The sequence below is a fragment of the Gekko japonicus genome, unplaced genomic scaffold (genome assembly GCF_001447785.1).
Source record: "Gekko japonicus isolate JY-2015 unplaced genomic scaffold, Gekko_japonicus_V1.1 scaffold315, whole genome shotgun sequence".
NCBI lineage: Eukaryota > Metazoa > Chordata > Lepidosauria > Squamata > Gekkonidae > Gekko > Gekko japonicus.
The window spans coordinates 441,766-457,203 of NW_015160844.1; the positions used below are offsets into that span (position 1 = coordinate 441,766).

The window sequence follows — 15,438 nt, forward strand, 5'->3', positions numbered from 1 at the left end:
GGGGGACTGGACGGGAGGGACGGCGGCGGCGGCGACGAGGAAGGAGGAAGAAGAAGAAGAAGAAGAGCGCTGGCCTTGCCGAGCCGCCCCCATCTTCGTTCCTTGTCCTAGTACAATGGAGAAGCCTCCCCTCCCGCAGGGAAGTGTGTCTCTGTATGGATGAGAGAGCGCCTCAGTCCTGGCTGGGCACCCCCTTCCCCACACACACACCTGCTCCTTTTCCTCATCTCTTTCCCCTCCCCCGATTTACTTCAGGGAGAGGAACCACTCCCAGGGAGCCGGAGGGGGAGAAGGGCTCGTTGCTCCCAGGCGGTCCCCGGAGAGGGGTTTTACAGGCGGGGGGGGGGGGGGGGGGGGGCAAGAAGCGGTTGTTGTTGTGGCCAGGTTTTCCTCTGACAGAAATGGCGTCAAAGGCAGCGACGGAGGGGGGGAGCCGAGCCGCGGTGTGTGAGGCTCGGAGAGGAAGCGGCTGCTGTAGCCGGAGGGGAGAAGAGGGACGGAGGTGTATGTGGAGGGAAGGAGAGCGGTGGGTGCTTGGAGGAGATCTAGGGGGAAGCGCTTGCAGAACCTTTCTCCCCCGCCACACACACGCACACGCATACAGAGCGCGCCCCGGTGAAAAGGGGGTGGTGCGGTGGCTCAGCGCTTTGTTTTACATTTCAGGTCCAGCCTCGGCGGCTCAACCTCTTTCGGGTTTTTCTCCTGCAGCCCGAGTTCATAATGAAGGTAAAATCGCTCGTCGGTGGGGGTGGCGGAATGGGGACCCGCGGGGAGTTAGGTCTACCCCTAGCTCTGCTCCCTGGTGTGAGGCTTGAAGGCTTATCCAGATTTAGACCGCAGGCTGCTATGCTGAACTGAAGGCTTGTTCCTTGGCTTGGCTTTTGTAAACTCGTATTTACGCTGTGCTGACGGCGCATGGTAAATTCTCTGTTCTGGACTTCTTCTGCAACACCCTTTCAAAAGGAAAAGGACATGGCTGCCTGGCCCGGCCTTAGTAGTTTGGCAGGGGAATAGGGGTCACTTGCTCTTCTTTGGAAAGTATGAAGTCGGAATGGAAAGGCTCCCTTAAAGCAGTTGAGCTTTTCTCAAATGAGGTTAATTTACTTTCCCTTAATTTCAGTCATGTTGAATTAATAATCCTGTGTTTCTGGAAGTGTCTTTATAATGTCTGCAGTAAAAAAACTGCTTACAAGGTGTAGAAAGACGTTTTCCCCAAAACACTTTCAAATACTTTAAACTGTTGCATAGGATGAGTATTCACATGACATGTTCTCCTTATCTGAAAATCACTGACAGTATGACATATGCAGATGTTATCAAAAATATTAATTTTACTTGTACATGTGTTGAAATGACCATTAGGAATACTATATTCCTTACTTTAAAGCTTGCACAGACAATAAACACATGACATTGTACAGAACATTATTTAAACATCCAGACTGAGCCCTTCATGAGATTCTTGTATGGTGATAAATCTGATTCTTTGGCTTTAAAAAAATCGTGTTAAAGGCACTTTTTGAATAACTGAAAAAGGAATATTGTTGAATACTTGAATGGTATGCACTGTCTACCATCTTTGTTATTAAATATTGTAAGCTGCTTCATCTGTTGAGTGAGGTCTTTCTTGAAGGATGTAGACGTATCTGCAGTTATACATCAGCTGTGCCGGAAACACTAGAAATAGCATCAAATCAAATATTTCGTAATATTTAATTGAGAGTTTTCAGTAAATATGCTTCATCTTGAGTCTTTTCGCTTTCAATGTAATAATCACTCATCATGAAAGAATAACTAGTGAGTTCTTAAAATGTATCAAAATCTGTATCTTATATTAAGGTTGTTTTGTGATGATGTGAGAGCAGTAATCTTAAATCATTCAGTAAGAAAGTAATCATTTTAAAATATACAAGGTTGTTCTTGTATATATGCAGAAATGGGAGTTAGGCTGAAATAGTTGTGATCAGGTTCTGTGATTAGAGCAGGAAACTGAGTGTGTAGCCATGCGGTTCTGCACAAGATATTGCAAATCAGTGGAAACATTGTGATACATCCTTGCTGTGTAACAAATTTTAACCCATGTTTGTGTTTTGTGTAGGTAAATCTTTGAATGAAACTGCTATTTAAAAAAATTCTTAGGATTTGTGTTTGCAATAAAGTTATGGTGCACTTTGTTCTTCAGAAGTGAGTGTACTGGACAGTTTAGCATTTGAGCACCATAGCAAGCTAGTTTTAATTCATATTCTTATTGGAAGTGACTTTTCAATTGAAAAAATGCAGGATCAGTCATTGAATACAGGATTTTAGAGAACTCTGAGAACCAAATACTTGGAAAGTGTTTACTTTTCTTGAGTGAAAGAGTGGTCAGATACTTAGAGCTAGCACTGAGTTTTGGTCTCTTTTGAATGCACAGCCTGGGGCAAGATGGCACAAAACTTTTGCCAATCCAAAGAAAGGAGGATCCTCACTGCTGTAAGCCTTATGAGTACAGGAGGAAGAAATAAGTAGCTTGGCTAGTCAAAAGCATATCTTGTAGTGTTGTTCTGTGAGTTATTAAGATGTTTCTTTTTGTTCAACACAGAGGAAGAAATTACCCCCAGACCCACTATATGCCCTCTTGCCATTTTTATTTAACTTTTTTTGGAATCTAAGTGGGTTCCATTTATTTGTAGACAACTAATATATTGTTTAAAACTTTGTTTTTAAACTTACAGAACATAACACAGCTCTTTCATTTATATCTTTTATTTAAAGAGTGTGATGTTGTAAGGTTAAGACTGTCTAGCCAAAATAATTTAATTTAAGGTATTACTAGAGTAAACCTAATCTGTAAAGTGATGTGGAAGGTAGTGCTTAAGTAGATGAGAATAAGCAGTAAAAATTTTAATTGGGTGAATGGATTCTATGGACTCAGCTATGTTGGGATGAAATTAATTATAGAACAATACACTAAGCTCTGACTGTTTCTTCAAGCGAAAGAGGCAGTGTTGATGTTCAAGACGATGTCTAGAAACTCCACTTTTGTTCCCAGCTTTCCTTTTACACTTTGTTTGTCCTCCCATGAATCGTACACAGTCAGATCTAGAAATCTTAGACTGTAAAAACAAAGATTCAGTGTGCTGATTATGGCTTAGTGAGTTACTTTTAATAATGTGAACTGATATTCCCCCAGGAGCTTCTGTTTGCGTTAAATACAATTAATACTTTTGTGTGAGTGAATGTATGGTATAGACTCTAATAAATTACAGCACTGTGTTGAATCCTGAATCAATAGATGTTTAAATAGGTGTTAAACATATCTTGTCCCTTTCCCCTTTAATCACATACTTCTCATAACCAGAGATCAATCAGCACAGTATGCCAAGAGACAGCATGAACTACTGCAGTAATTTATGTGTTATGGGAATTCTCAAATATTTCCTTTGGCCTGTACACATTTCTAATCTGCAAGGCTTTAGGAGTGTTTCAGTAGGTTAAAGAATCCCATGTCTTGCCGAGGAACAAATACAATGCACTTCTCTAATATCAAAGGCACTGATTCAAATTTATCTTCCTGTATAGAAGGATGCAGTTGCCTTGTCATTGCTCTTTTAATCAAATTATTATTGTTTTGGTATACGTAGGTGTGTACCTATTTCCTTCATAACTGCTTGCTAACAGTCATATGTACAATAATTTAGTACATCTACCTTTAGAAAAATTTAGGAAATAAGGCCTCCAAACTGACCAGTGCTTTTGCTGCTGATTTGTAATGCAGTCTTCTCAAAGTATACGCTTACATTTTTTAAAAAATGTATTGAGTCCTTGATTGTTTCATAAATTATGTTGGGAAATGCTTGTTTTTAAACTTTCTCAGTATTACGTTTTAAATGTTTTATTTTATGGGTGAAGCTTAGCTGTCACCCAGTCTGAGTGGATTGATTACTCTTTTGATTGGATTGTGTTACAAAGACAGGTCAATTTAAAACATCTCTCCTCCTCTTGCCTTTCTGTTTGCAACCTTTAATATAAATTAATCAGCCTTATGGATTTACACTTTATACATCTGCTGAAGTGAGGTCTAACTTATGAAAGTGTATGCTGGAATAAGCTTTGTTATTCTCTAATGCACTGCTGGATTCTTCCTTTATTTTGCTGCCACAGACTAACATGATTACCCATCTTGAATTAGCAGTTTTTAGAATTCCTTAGCATATTTTAAGGTGATCATGCAGGACAAATATGGATTACTTCACATGTAATGCATTTCTTATATGAATTTCCTATATGAGATTGCATGTTCGTTGTGAGTATTCTCTCAAGTGACCAACACAAATGTGTCTGTTTAGCCATAGGAACATTCAGTTGAAAGCCCCAAGTAACAGGGGATTCAAACAGCATGTTCATGTGGAAAAAGATGTGCAGAAATGAGATCAGTATCAAAAATTTGTTGTGTGAAATGTCTTTTAAAAGCCTCCTTTTGATGAGGGCATATGATAACAGTAATTTTGAAAGCACCCTTGCTTTGATATCTCAGTCTATTTTCTTAATGATGTCCCCTATTATAGATGCACTCATATGACTTGCACTTAAAGTGAGCCACTATAATTTTTTGTAGGATTGTCTTTAGTGATATTACACTTTAAAGGTTTATCAGTTGTTCTTGATGGTGTTTCTATACAAATGGCCTGAACTGAACTACTACAGTATTTTAGTGGCTTTAGCTTTCTGGCTGCAGCACACATTAGTTAAAAGCTCAATTGTTCTTGCAGAGAGTGTGCTGTAACTTAGTTAAGAGTTTTGTAACACTGCACTTTTCCAACCCTGTATTTCTTCTGCACAGTTTGCTAGAAGGGGGATTTGTTCAGGAGTATGGAAGCAACTTGAAGCAAGTTAAAGGGGGAAGAAAGTAAATACTTATGGGATGCTTGATTGTTAGGATATGAAAGTAATTTTTAAAAAACAAATACTTGCTTTTGCACCCTTTCCAACCTGCCACTGGCTATTTTTCAACTTTTTTCATGCTTATGTAATTATTATGTGGCAATAAAATAAAATAATACTTCTATAAAACTGTTGTGGTTTGCTTTATAAACTCAAGCACTTTAAGAATAATCTAAGTAAAGAGATTGGCTATCTGATCAGATTATAGGAAATTGTTACAAGGAGCATTTCTGAGAGGCAACATGTAGTTTATTATTGAAAGTCTACAGGTGTGGGTTCTGCATGCTACCCAAGCCATTATTGTTGTTTCAACCTGTGGTCCCCTCCCCCCCGAGCATTGTGGCACATGTACAGAATTTGGGAATGGAAAGGCATTGCTTCATGCTTAGATTTTTGCAGAAAGTGCAAGCACCATCTAGCTGCTATTACTTTATGCAAAAGACCCAGGGGAGGGGAAGGAAACCACAGCAACTTCCCTCTCCAAACTCTTCCCGGAGGAAAGGAGGGGTGTTCTTTCTCACTGACTGACGGGCAATCAGCAGTCTTATAGAAGAAATCTAGCAAATTTTTGAAACATTTAAATTGCAGGGTACAACAATTTAAAAGTTATATGCTGTAGAATTTTGATATGAGCCTAGTATGTTGGTAGAGTTGCAAGATAACTGCTGGAGAACCTCTAATTTAGGAATCCAGATATTTTCTTATTATCTCAAGCACCCCAGTGACTGCACACATTACCTGTGCTTTGCCAGCTACACTGGCTTCAAGTTGAGTACCAAATTGGCTTTAGTGTGTTGGTTTTGACCTTTATGGCCCTTAACAGTCATGGATCAACATACCTGCGGGACCACCTCTCCCGGTATGCCCCTCTGAAGAGAGGAGAGATCAAAACTTACTGGTGATCCCTGGCCCAAAAGATGTCTGGCTGTCCTGAACTCTCTACCTAGTAACATCCACACCCTGCAGGACCTTGCTCAGTTCCTCAGGGCATGCAAAATGGAGATGTTCCACAAGGCCTACAGTTGAGGACAGCAACGGTTCCTTACCATGGCTTCCACCTGGCCTTACCAACCCCAGCATGTGATCGACCCTATAATGGGAGTGAAGTTAAATGTATACCATCTATTCTCTGGAAGAATTATACTGTTTTATCTGTTTTAACCATGTATTATCTTCTATTTATTGTTTTTAATTGTTCGTGTTTAATTTATGCTGTACAGTGCCCTTAGCCTTCCAGGATAGGGCGGTTTATAAATTTAATTAATAATAATAATCTCTTCCCCTTGTTAGCAATCATGAGTCTTATGGAGCTTGGGACAGGGCTGTAGCCAGTGGTGGGGCTTTAGGGGCAGACCCTTCAAAGTCCCCTACTGCATTCTCTCCAATCTCCGCCTTTAGTTTGGGAAAATACAATTTACTCTATATTACTTTAATTCATCCATGCTGCACCTTCCTGAAGTGCATGTGAACTAACTGGTGTGAGTCATTCCTGGCTTCCTTCAGCCTTTGATTGGCCAGCGCAGTCTGTAAAGTACAGCTGCACAGCTCCCATCATGGAGAAAGTTAATGCTTTTTGGTAAGCCAGTCTTGAAGTTCCAGAAAGTTCCAGCAAGTTCCAGCCTTCCTGGCATAATCTTCCAAGTGCAGTGTTTGTGCATATATGAGTGTGTGTGAGCATCCCACCCTGGAGCAATCACTTCGTGCCTTGCGCTGGGCCCAGATTTCAGCAAAATTGACAGCAGAGGGCAGGGAGAAAGAGTGCTGGTTCCTGGGAGCCCAGAGAGAAACCATGGAGCAACTTAATTTAATTAGTGCCCCCACACACAAAAAAAAATTCCTGGCTACAGGGCTGACTTGGGTAGAGGAGGTTGTCTTCGTCTTGTAGATGAGCTGTGCTTTGGAGGTGCTCTTGAGTGTCTCTGAAGTACACTATTCTATAGATGAACCTTTGGTATTCTCTTGAACTTGGATACGAGGGAGGAGATTATCATTAACATCCTGCTTACCTCTAGTATCAGTATGATTTCATACAAGACCCTTTTCCTCCTCTGAGTTGAGAGAGTCATGAAGACAACAAATTTTGGATGGCTACCAAAAGGTAGCCAAAATTTGTAGACTGTTTCTCTCATCTCTTTGACGGCTTGCAGATTTTCATGACTACTCCACCATTGGCCTTCTTTATCATCTCTCTCCATTCCTTTTAGGAAGCAGGATTTTCATTGTACTACATAGTGGTAGGAGAAGAAGGTGGATGCTGGGACTCATTGAGGAATATGGCAAAGAAACAAGCATGTGAATTTGTTACAGACTATAGGGTTCTTTGAGTTGCATCTCATAATCTTGTAGCATATCACCATTTAGCAGTGAGCTGCAAGGATTCATGCCCCCTACCTGTGTACGTATGGATTGTCTCCCCCCCCTTACCTGCAGGTTTTTCCCATCCTCTGCTACCTGATTCAGCATTAATTGTGACTGACACTAATCCTGCCTGAAAATGAATACATTCACCTTGAGGACCCAGTTTTAACTAAAGTTATCTCTGAGTTTAGGAGTATACTTGGAATAATTTCAACCAGATTTACTGGTCACATTTATTACCATTGAGTACACGAGATCAGGGGGAGAATACACATGATCTTGTGCCATGTTCCTGTACTTACTCTCCTGTCCTACTGAACGAACTGGGACTATCAGTGTGAGTTCATAAAAACAAATATATTTCAGAAACTTGAACAGAGGGCTGAATGGTTAAAGAGCTTTAATAATATGATGAGGCAGGAATAACTTTCATTCATATCAACACTTAGGACTGTTGGAATTTGTTCTGCTGTTGTACTTTTTGCCTTATAACACTAAACAAGGAACAGCTTTATTTATTTATTAAAAAACTTATATCCCAGCTTTTCTCTTGGTTCAAGTTGGCTTACACTAATAGTTAAAGCATCCCCAGCTAAAACCAAAGATAAAATAGCAAGCCTCAAGTCCCTCCCCCCTTAAAAGATGCCTGACATTTAGACCCCCAGAAAAGCCCTGGCAAACTGGCAGGCAATGCAGTGCCTCTTGAAGATCTTCAGGCACCCATTCCACAGAGTTGGGCCATGATGGGAAAGACCTGAGCTCTGCTTGATGCTAGAAGGGCCACCCTAACTGGTGCGATAGCCAACAAAGTGACTCTAGTTAGTGCACAGGGACATATGGAAGTAGTTAGTCTTTCAAATATGTGGATCCTGTGTCATGAAAGGCTTCAAAGATCACAACCAGCGCCTTTAATTGAACTCGAAAACAGACTTGCAACCAATGTAGCTTTTTCAAAATGGTCAACATACATTTATGGTGGCTAGACCCTGACAGCAGTCGGGCTGCTGCATTCTGGACCAGTTGTAGTTTCTGGGTTGTCTTCATGGGCAGCCCCACATAGGGTGTGCTGCAGTAATCCAACCATGATGTTACAGAAGCATGGCCAGATCAGCTGAGTTTAGGTAGCAAAGTTGGTGAATCAGATGCAGCTGATAAAAGGTGCTCCTAGCCACCATGCCAGCCTGTTTTTCAAAGAGTAAGGCAGAGTCCATGAGCACCTTCAAGCTCTTACCATGTTTGGAAAAAGCCAGCATCACTCCATCTAGGGCTGTGATCATACGCACAATTAGACCCGACATAGGTGCGAATGCCGGGTGGATTTAAAGGGCGCGATCAGGCAACAACATCTGGGAAATACCCCGCAGCTGTCAGCAACCCATTCTGCTGTACTGTACAGAAGTGGAGTTAAAAGACACTGGGGGAAATCTGGTAGTAAACGGGTTGCGACAGGCCATGGACGGACTTTCCCATGTCTGATCGCTCCAGTGCACTCTCATGGTGTCGGGATGGTCTGATCAGGCCATCCTGACTCCGTGCCATTGTTTTTTCCCCCCTTCACAGTATGTGCATCATCACAAACTCCATAGGGAGCCCTCGGTACAGAGGTGCAATTCATCGATCCCTTGTTTAAGCGCACGGGGGGGGGGAAGGGCACAAAAAAACCATTACTCACCCCCAGTTGCATCTGATCACACAGTGACAGACTGCGCCTGCAGCTTCAAAGGGCGGTGTGATCGTGCAACTGTGGGTCAGATTCCTCCGGAGGAAATAGCCTCACTTCCCCCCCCCCATTTTTTCTGGCGCGTGTGACTGCAACCAGTGTTCCCTCTAAGCTGCGTTAGTGTGAGCCAGCTCACAGTTTTTTAGCCTCCGGCTCACACTTTCTTTGTCTCAGCTCAGGAAGGATGGCTCCAGAGCAGACTAATTTATGCAGCAGCCCAATCGCTCGCTCACAGCTTTAATGCCAGTAGCTCACAAAGTAGAATTTTTGCTCACAAGACTCCACAGCTTAGAGGGAACATTGACTGCAACCTAGGACATGTTGATTCAGTCTCTTTAGAAAATCAGCTTTCCCAACCAACATGATCTCTGTCTTGTCTGGATTCAACTTCAGTTTGCTCTAGTGAAATATATAGCTGAGTGTCATCTGTATATTGATAATGCACACTCTCAAAGCTCTGGGCAATCTCATTCTGTGGCTTCATGTGAAGAGAAGAAGAAGAGTTTGGATTTATGCCCTGCCCTTCACTACCCAAAGGAGTCTCAGAGCGGCTTTCCCTTCCCCTCCCCACAACAGACACCCTGTGAGGTAAAGGGATGTGTATATTAAAGGGCTGGTGTAGTGTAGTGGGCTGATGTGGTATAGTGGTTGTTAATGCGAAGATTAATAGGAAGAGAGGAGGGAAACAATGTGAAAACCTGCTTTGAGTCCATTCAGGGGGGAAAGCAGGGTAGAAATAAAAATAAATAAAGAGCAGGGGTTAAATAATAGAACTCTCTGGCACCCCGCAAAATAATTTCCACCCAGTTTATTCTGCACTTTTCTCCTCTTCCTTCTGTATTTTTTAATTAAATACTTTCTGCTTGCTGAAGTCTGTGTAAAGTTAGTTACCTCTCAGTGCCTGATAAAGTTTTCTATCGTAAAACCAGGGTCACTGCTCCTGTAGTTAGGACTTACTTATAACACTGATTAAACAGAATATAAGGACTGCCTTGGTAAGCATGCCAATATCCTATTTTTTTTATTTGCGAATGGCCAGTTGCAGAAACAGAGATATTAGACAAGGATCTGTTCATGTACCATTTCTAGCAGTGAGAGTCTTTAGTTAATGAAGAGATAAAGGGATGCCACAAAGGTCTGTTTGAAAGCTGGTTCTTAAGATGTTCATACTTAATAAAAATGTAGCAGTATAATTATCTATAAGCTATATTATTCAATTATTAGCTGTAAGTTTAGTACTCTTGTTACTACGAATAGTTACAAAGGCTTTCCATAACACTTTGTTGGTTTATAACTCATTGGGGGTATTAAAAGGGAGTGATTGTGAGACTGATTGCTACGGGTCCACTTTTCTCAGGAGAAGTTAGTGTAGACAGTGGGGCATTTAGGAGTCAGAGAGTATGCTGGGAGAGCATTAGGACCTGAGTAGCTAGAAAGGAAGTGGTGGAATTGTTTCAGATTGCTATACAAACTCAATAAGATGTCTTAGCTGGAGAGGTATGAAGATCTACTTAGTTGTAGAAAAGCAATATAATTAAACAGATGGGGAATGGCTATCCCATCCCCCGCCCCGCTTCTTCCCCTCTCCCCTTACTTCTCTCACACACTTTCTCCTTCCTGCGACCCCTTTTCTTACTCTCTCTCCTCCATGCCTGTCACTTCTTTTCTGCCCCCACTCCATCACTCTTTCTGCCCCTGTTACTCTCCTGGCCTCCCACCTACTTCGTCCCCCCCCCCCACAGCAGCAATGGCAGCAGCCACTTTCCAGGAATCACAATGGATTGTTCAAATAGAGAGATCAGTTCCTCTCAGGCTTGCCAGCTTCATGTTGGGAAATTCCTGGAGATTTGGGGGAGGAGCCTTGGGAGGGTGAGGTTTGAGCTTGGAAGTGACCTCAGCAGGGTATAATACCATAAAATCCACCTTTCAAAGCTGCCATTTTCTCTGGAGGAACTGATCTCTGTCATCTGGGAATCAGTTGAAATTCCAGGAGATCTCCAGCCCTCACCTGGAGGTTGGTAACAGTAGTTCCTCTGGAGGAAATTACAGCTTTGGAGGGTGGAGTCTATGGTATTTTATCTGTCTGAAGTCCTTTCCCACCTCAATCTCTACCATCCCCAAGGTCTACCCCTCAAATATTCAGGAATTTCCCAACCTGGAGTTGGCATCCCTATCACCTTCCCACCCAACAGCCAATCTACCTTTATCTGCCTCTCTGTCTTTAGCTTTCCCTTTTCTTTTCCCCTGCAGCTTCTACTGAGGAAAACTATGGTCTTTCTCCACAGTGGGGACTAAAGCAATTTACATTATTTTCTCCTCCTTTTTATTCATACAACAACCCTATGAGGCAGATTAGGCTGAAAGTGTGTGACTGGTCCAAAATCACCCAATGAGCTTCCACAGCAAGATGGGGATCTAAACCTGAGTCTCGCAAACCTGACTCTGAAACTCTGACCATTACACTACACTGACTTTCATAGTGTGGCTGCTGTTGAACAGTAGCAAGCAGCCAGACCTAGTTGAATCATGCAAGTCAGGTGTTATCAAGGCTGGGTGCTGCTAGGCCTAGGTGTGCCAGCCTCCAGGTGGGTCCTGGAGATCCCCCAGAATTAACAACTGAACTCCAGACATCAGAGATCTGTCCCCGTGGAGAAAATGGGTAGACTCTGTGGCATTATATCCAGCTGAGGCCTCTCCCCTCCCCAAACTCTGCACTCCTCAGACTTCACCACAGAATCTCCAGGAATTTTCCAGCCTGGAGAGGACAATTCTATTCCTAGGCCTGGCTCCAAACCACCTGCTATTTTTTAATTTATTTGTTATTCAACTTATACCCCACCCTCCCCGCAACGCAGGCTCAGGGTAGCTTACATTCAATAAAACATTGTACGTAATATATAAATAACAAGTTAGCCATTTGTACTGCAGGAGGAATCCTCCCCAATCCAAGCTCCAATTCTGCCTTTTGCACACACCCCTCCCCCGGCTATCAGTCAGTTATTGTCTCACCGTCAATGCAGTAGGGCTGAGAGTAGATCCCTGCGGCATCCGTTTCAAAAGGTATAGGGGAGGAATTCAACCCTCCCCAGGGCTTTAAAAAAAAAACTTTTTAGATTTTTCTTCAGACTCACCTGAGTCTGTAGAAAAACTTGTTGGAGGAGAGTGTGCCTCCTATCTGTGGAAATAAGTATCCGCACGCAGAGGGGACTATTCAGAATGAGATATACAGATGCTCACTAACTCTCTTAGCTATACTTGTATTTTTACATGACTCTGCATAGGGAAAACAGGTCAAACCCTATGTCAAAGGATAAATGGACACAAATCTGACATCAAGAATCACAAAACTGAGAAACCTGTAGGAGAGCATTTCAGCCTCCCAGAGCATTCAATGGGGACCTCAAGGTAGCTGTTTTATTGCAAAGGAATTTCAGAAAGGGTCTGAAATGGGACATTGCTGAATTACAAGTTATTACAACACTCAGGACAATGGAACCCCCAGGGCTTAACAGAGATATCTGATTCTACACATGCTAAGTCACTCAGTTCTCACTTGTACCCAGAATTAAACTCTGTTGGTCTTAAAGGTGCCACTGAACTTAAACTTAGTTCTCACATCTGTTTTTAACTCTTTTATTATCTATGTCAATTTGCTACTATCTAAAGGTCTTACTAAATGCATTATTCCAATCTTAGCTGTATTTATTGCTCCGCTACTTATGTTAACTCTTATTATCTGTATGCCCATTTGTTGCTATAAACAGTTCTTACCAAACACGTTATTCCAATCTTGGCTGAATTTATTGCTCAGTTATCTTGACTCTAATTAGTCCTTCCTGACAACTAACCCCCCCCCCTCCACCTATATATAACATTTGAGGAAGTCTGTTCCAATGCATCTAAGAAGTGTGCATCTACACATGCTAAGTCTCTCAGTTCTTGCTTTTATGCAGAATTGAGCTTTGTTGGTCTTGGGGGTGCTACTGGACTCATACTCAGTTCTCACATCTATTTACTCTTGTATTTGTATGCTAATTTACTGCTATTCACAGATTTTACCAAATGCTTTAATCCAGTCTCAGCTATTATCATCCAGTTACTTATACATCTTGACTTTAATTAGCCCTTCCTGGCAACTAACTCCCCCCCCGCGCCATATGTAATGGTTGTGAACATCTCTTTCACTGTATCTCAAGAAGTGTGCATGCACATGAAAGCTTACACCTTGTATAAAACTTTGTTGGGTCTTAAAAGTGCCACTAGACTCAAACTTTGTTCTGTACTTTTAGTGTACTGCAAGACTCACACTCAAGCCCATTGTGGTAAGTTGTTCTGTGACATTTCTTAGGCAGAGCAAGAAACATGTATAAGAAATAAGTGGCCTGATCCTGCACCTTCATTCTTCTGACACCAGTGTTCCTCCACCACATGCTTTCTAATAGTTCAAAATGGTCTTATGTCACCAGTGTCAGTGGAGCAGAAGTGTAGGATCCAACCTATTATCATCAGGGATGAATAGCAAAAGATGTCTGACATTGATTTCTTCCTTTCATCCTCTGTTTCAGATCAGTAGAGATGGCTATAAATGACTTCCTTTTGTTACTTCTGTGGATTATATTTAGATTTTACATGTCTGTACTAGTGTATAAATTAAGTACAGAAATATGTAATTGGAAATGTTTCTCAGGGGGATAAATAACGGCTTATGCATACGAACATATGGAAAACTACTTTGTGAGAAAGTAGTAAAACACTGATATTTGACAGAGTTCTTAATTGAGCCTTGTAATCTTTTTATTTATTTTTGTAGCTTCTTCTTTAATAATGAAAAATGTTCTGCTTTTACAGCAATGAAGAGCAAACTATAGAAAAGTTTGCACAAAACTTCACTCAAAATCTTTTTCAAATTTAACATTGGAGTAGTTTTTGTGTATAAAGTAATTTCTTACTATTCTTTGACAGTTCCATTATGTATTTACCTAAAAATTTAAGAGTCTTTTAAAAGAAGATGATTGTGTTTACAGTGAATTGAATAGGAGTATTGGAGGTGTTTTAGTCAAATTAGTTCATTGCTGCTGCTTCTTTTTAATATATAGTTTTTTATTGTTTTTTGACCAAACATACAAACACAAAAGATAAATCTCTTGTTGCAACAAAGCATTTTGATAAACAAACAACCGTATTTTCTCGGTTCTAATCTGGCTATAGAATTGTACCTGTTTTCACACTCCATACAAATCTTTTCATTCACTGATATTACCTAAATCATCTCCCACACAACCTTTATCCAGCATAAACATCCTCAGAAATTGATTCCGCCTGCGCCATATTCTTCTAAGCCTATACGAAACCTTATTTCCTATACATAACAGTTCAATATAAGTGCAAAAAAACAAAAGAAAAAAGGGGGGAAAATAAAAAAGGTGAAAATGGAAATAACAGAAACCTTTGCCTAAAAACTCATACTTTCTAGATAATTAAGCAAAACAACTTCATTGTATCTTTCCATTCCAGTAATCAAAGTTTTAAATATACTATATTGTATTTTCAAAATAACACTCCATTTTCATTCTCATTCCTTTATAACACTCCATTTTAATTCCTTTCCTCCTTAACATTTTAGGGACTACTCATAAGACAAATACCTTGTTTACTACACCGTAATTTTACAGTTTGCGCTCACACATTTTTTTTTGGGGGGGGGTGAGGTGGGCAGCCTTATACCCTAAAAATCTAGCAAAACAAAATCATGAATACGTCCTAACATTTCCAGTATCACTGACCCTTAAATATAGCCCAGGGATAACCCATGTATTTTACTTGAGTAAACAAACAAACAAAAAAGTCAAGTTACTACTCACACCGTCTAAATATTTAAGCATTTATAAAGCATCATTGTGAAACCATATCCAGAAAATAGCGATAGTTAACCTATAGGATAATACATATTGCATAATACAAATCTTCTGAAAAGATTTCTTCTGAATTACCATAATTAAATGTCTCAAACCTCTGAACTCCGAATATTTCCATTCGTATTTCTGCCTCTTCTGGTTTAACATTCCTGTCCACATTATTTTGTTATCTTTGTTGCTTTGCTTTGGTAGAAACATCATTTTTTTCCTAGCTAATTTCTTCACTTCTCGCTGTGGTTCTGCTCGCTTCTTACGTTTTATGTAGCCTGCACTCTCAAATTGTTTTATACAGTTCTTTCTTTCTTTTTCTTTCGTGGAAACATCTTTCTTCTTTTTCAACGGTGTAAAGTTTAATTCAGTTATTTCCTTCTTTTGCTTGTCTTCCCGCTCCGTCTCCGTCTCCAAACCACCGCAGTTCGTAGGTAAGGCGTTGGCTCTTCCCTATTTTCCTTGATTTGTGATTTCAGATCAACGTTTTGAAATTTCTTGCAAATATTTCTGCATGCTTCCTCTGCAGCCTTC

The 15,438-nt window shown here is 40.9% G+C and overlaps 1 protein-coding gene across 2 annotated transcripts in view; it reads left to right on the plus strand.

Annotated features, from left to right (window-relative positions):
• Positions 1–15,438, plus strand: part of ARID4B (AT-rich interaction domain 4B) — a 131,423-nt gene that overhangs the window by 669 nt on the left and 115,316 nt on the right. For both annotated transcript variants that reach the window (XM_015419979.1, XM_015419987.1), the window contains exon 2: positions 664–726. In XM_015419979.1, the coding sequence (XP_015275465.1) occupies positions 721–726 (6 nt within the window). In that variant the 5' untranslated portion in view covers positions 664–720. The remainder of the gene's footprint in view (positions 1–663; positions 727–15,438) is intronic.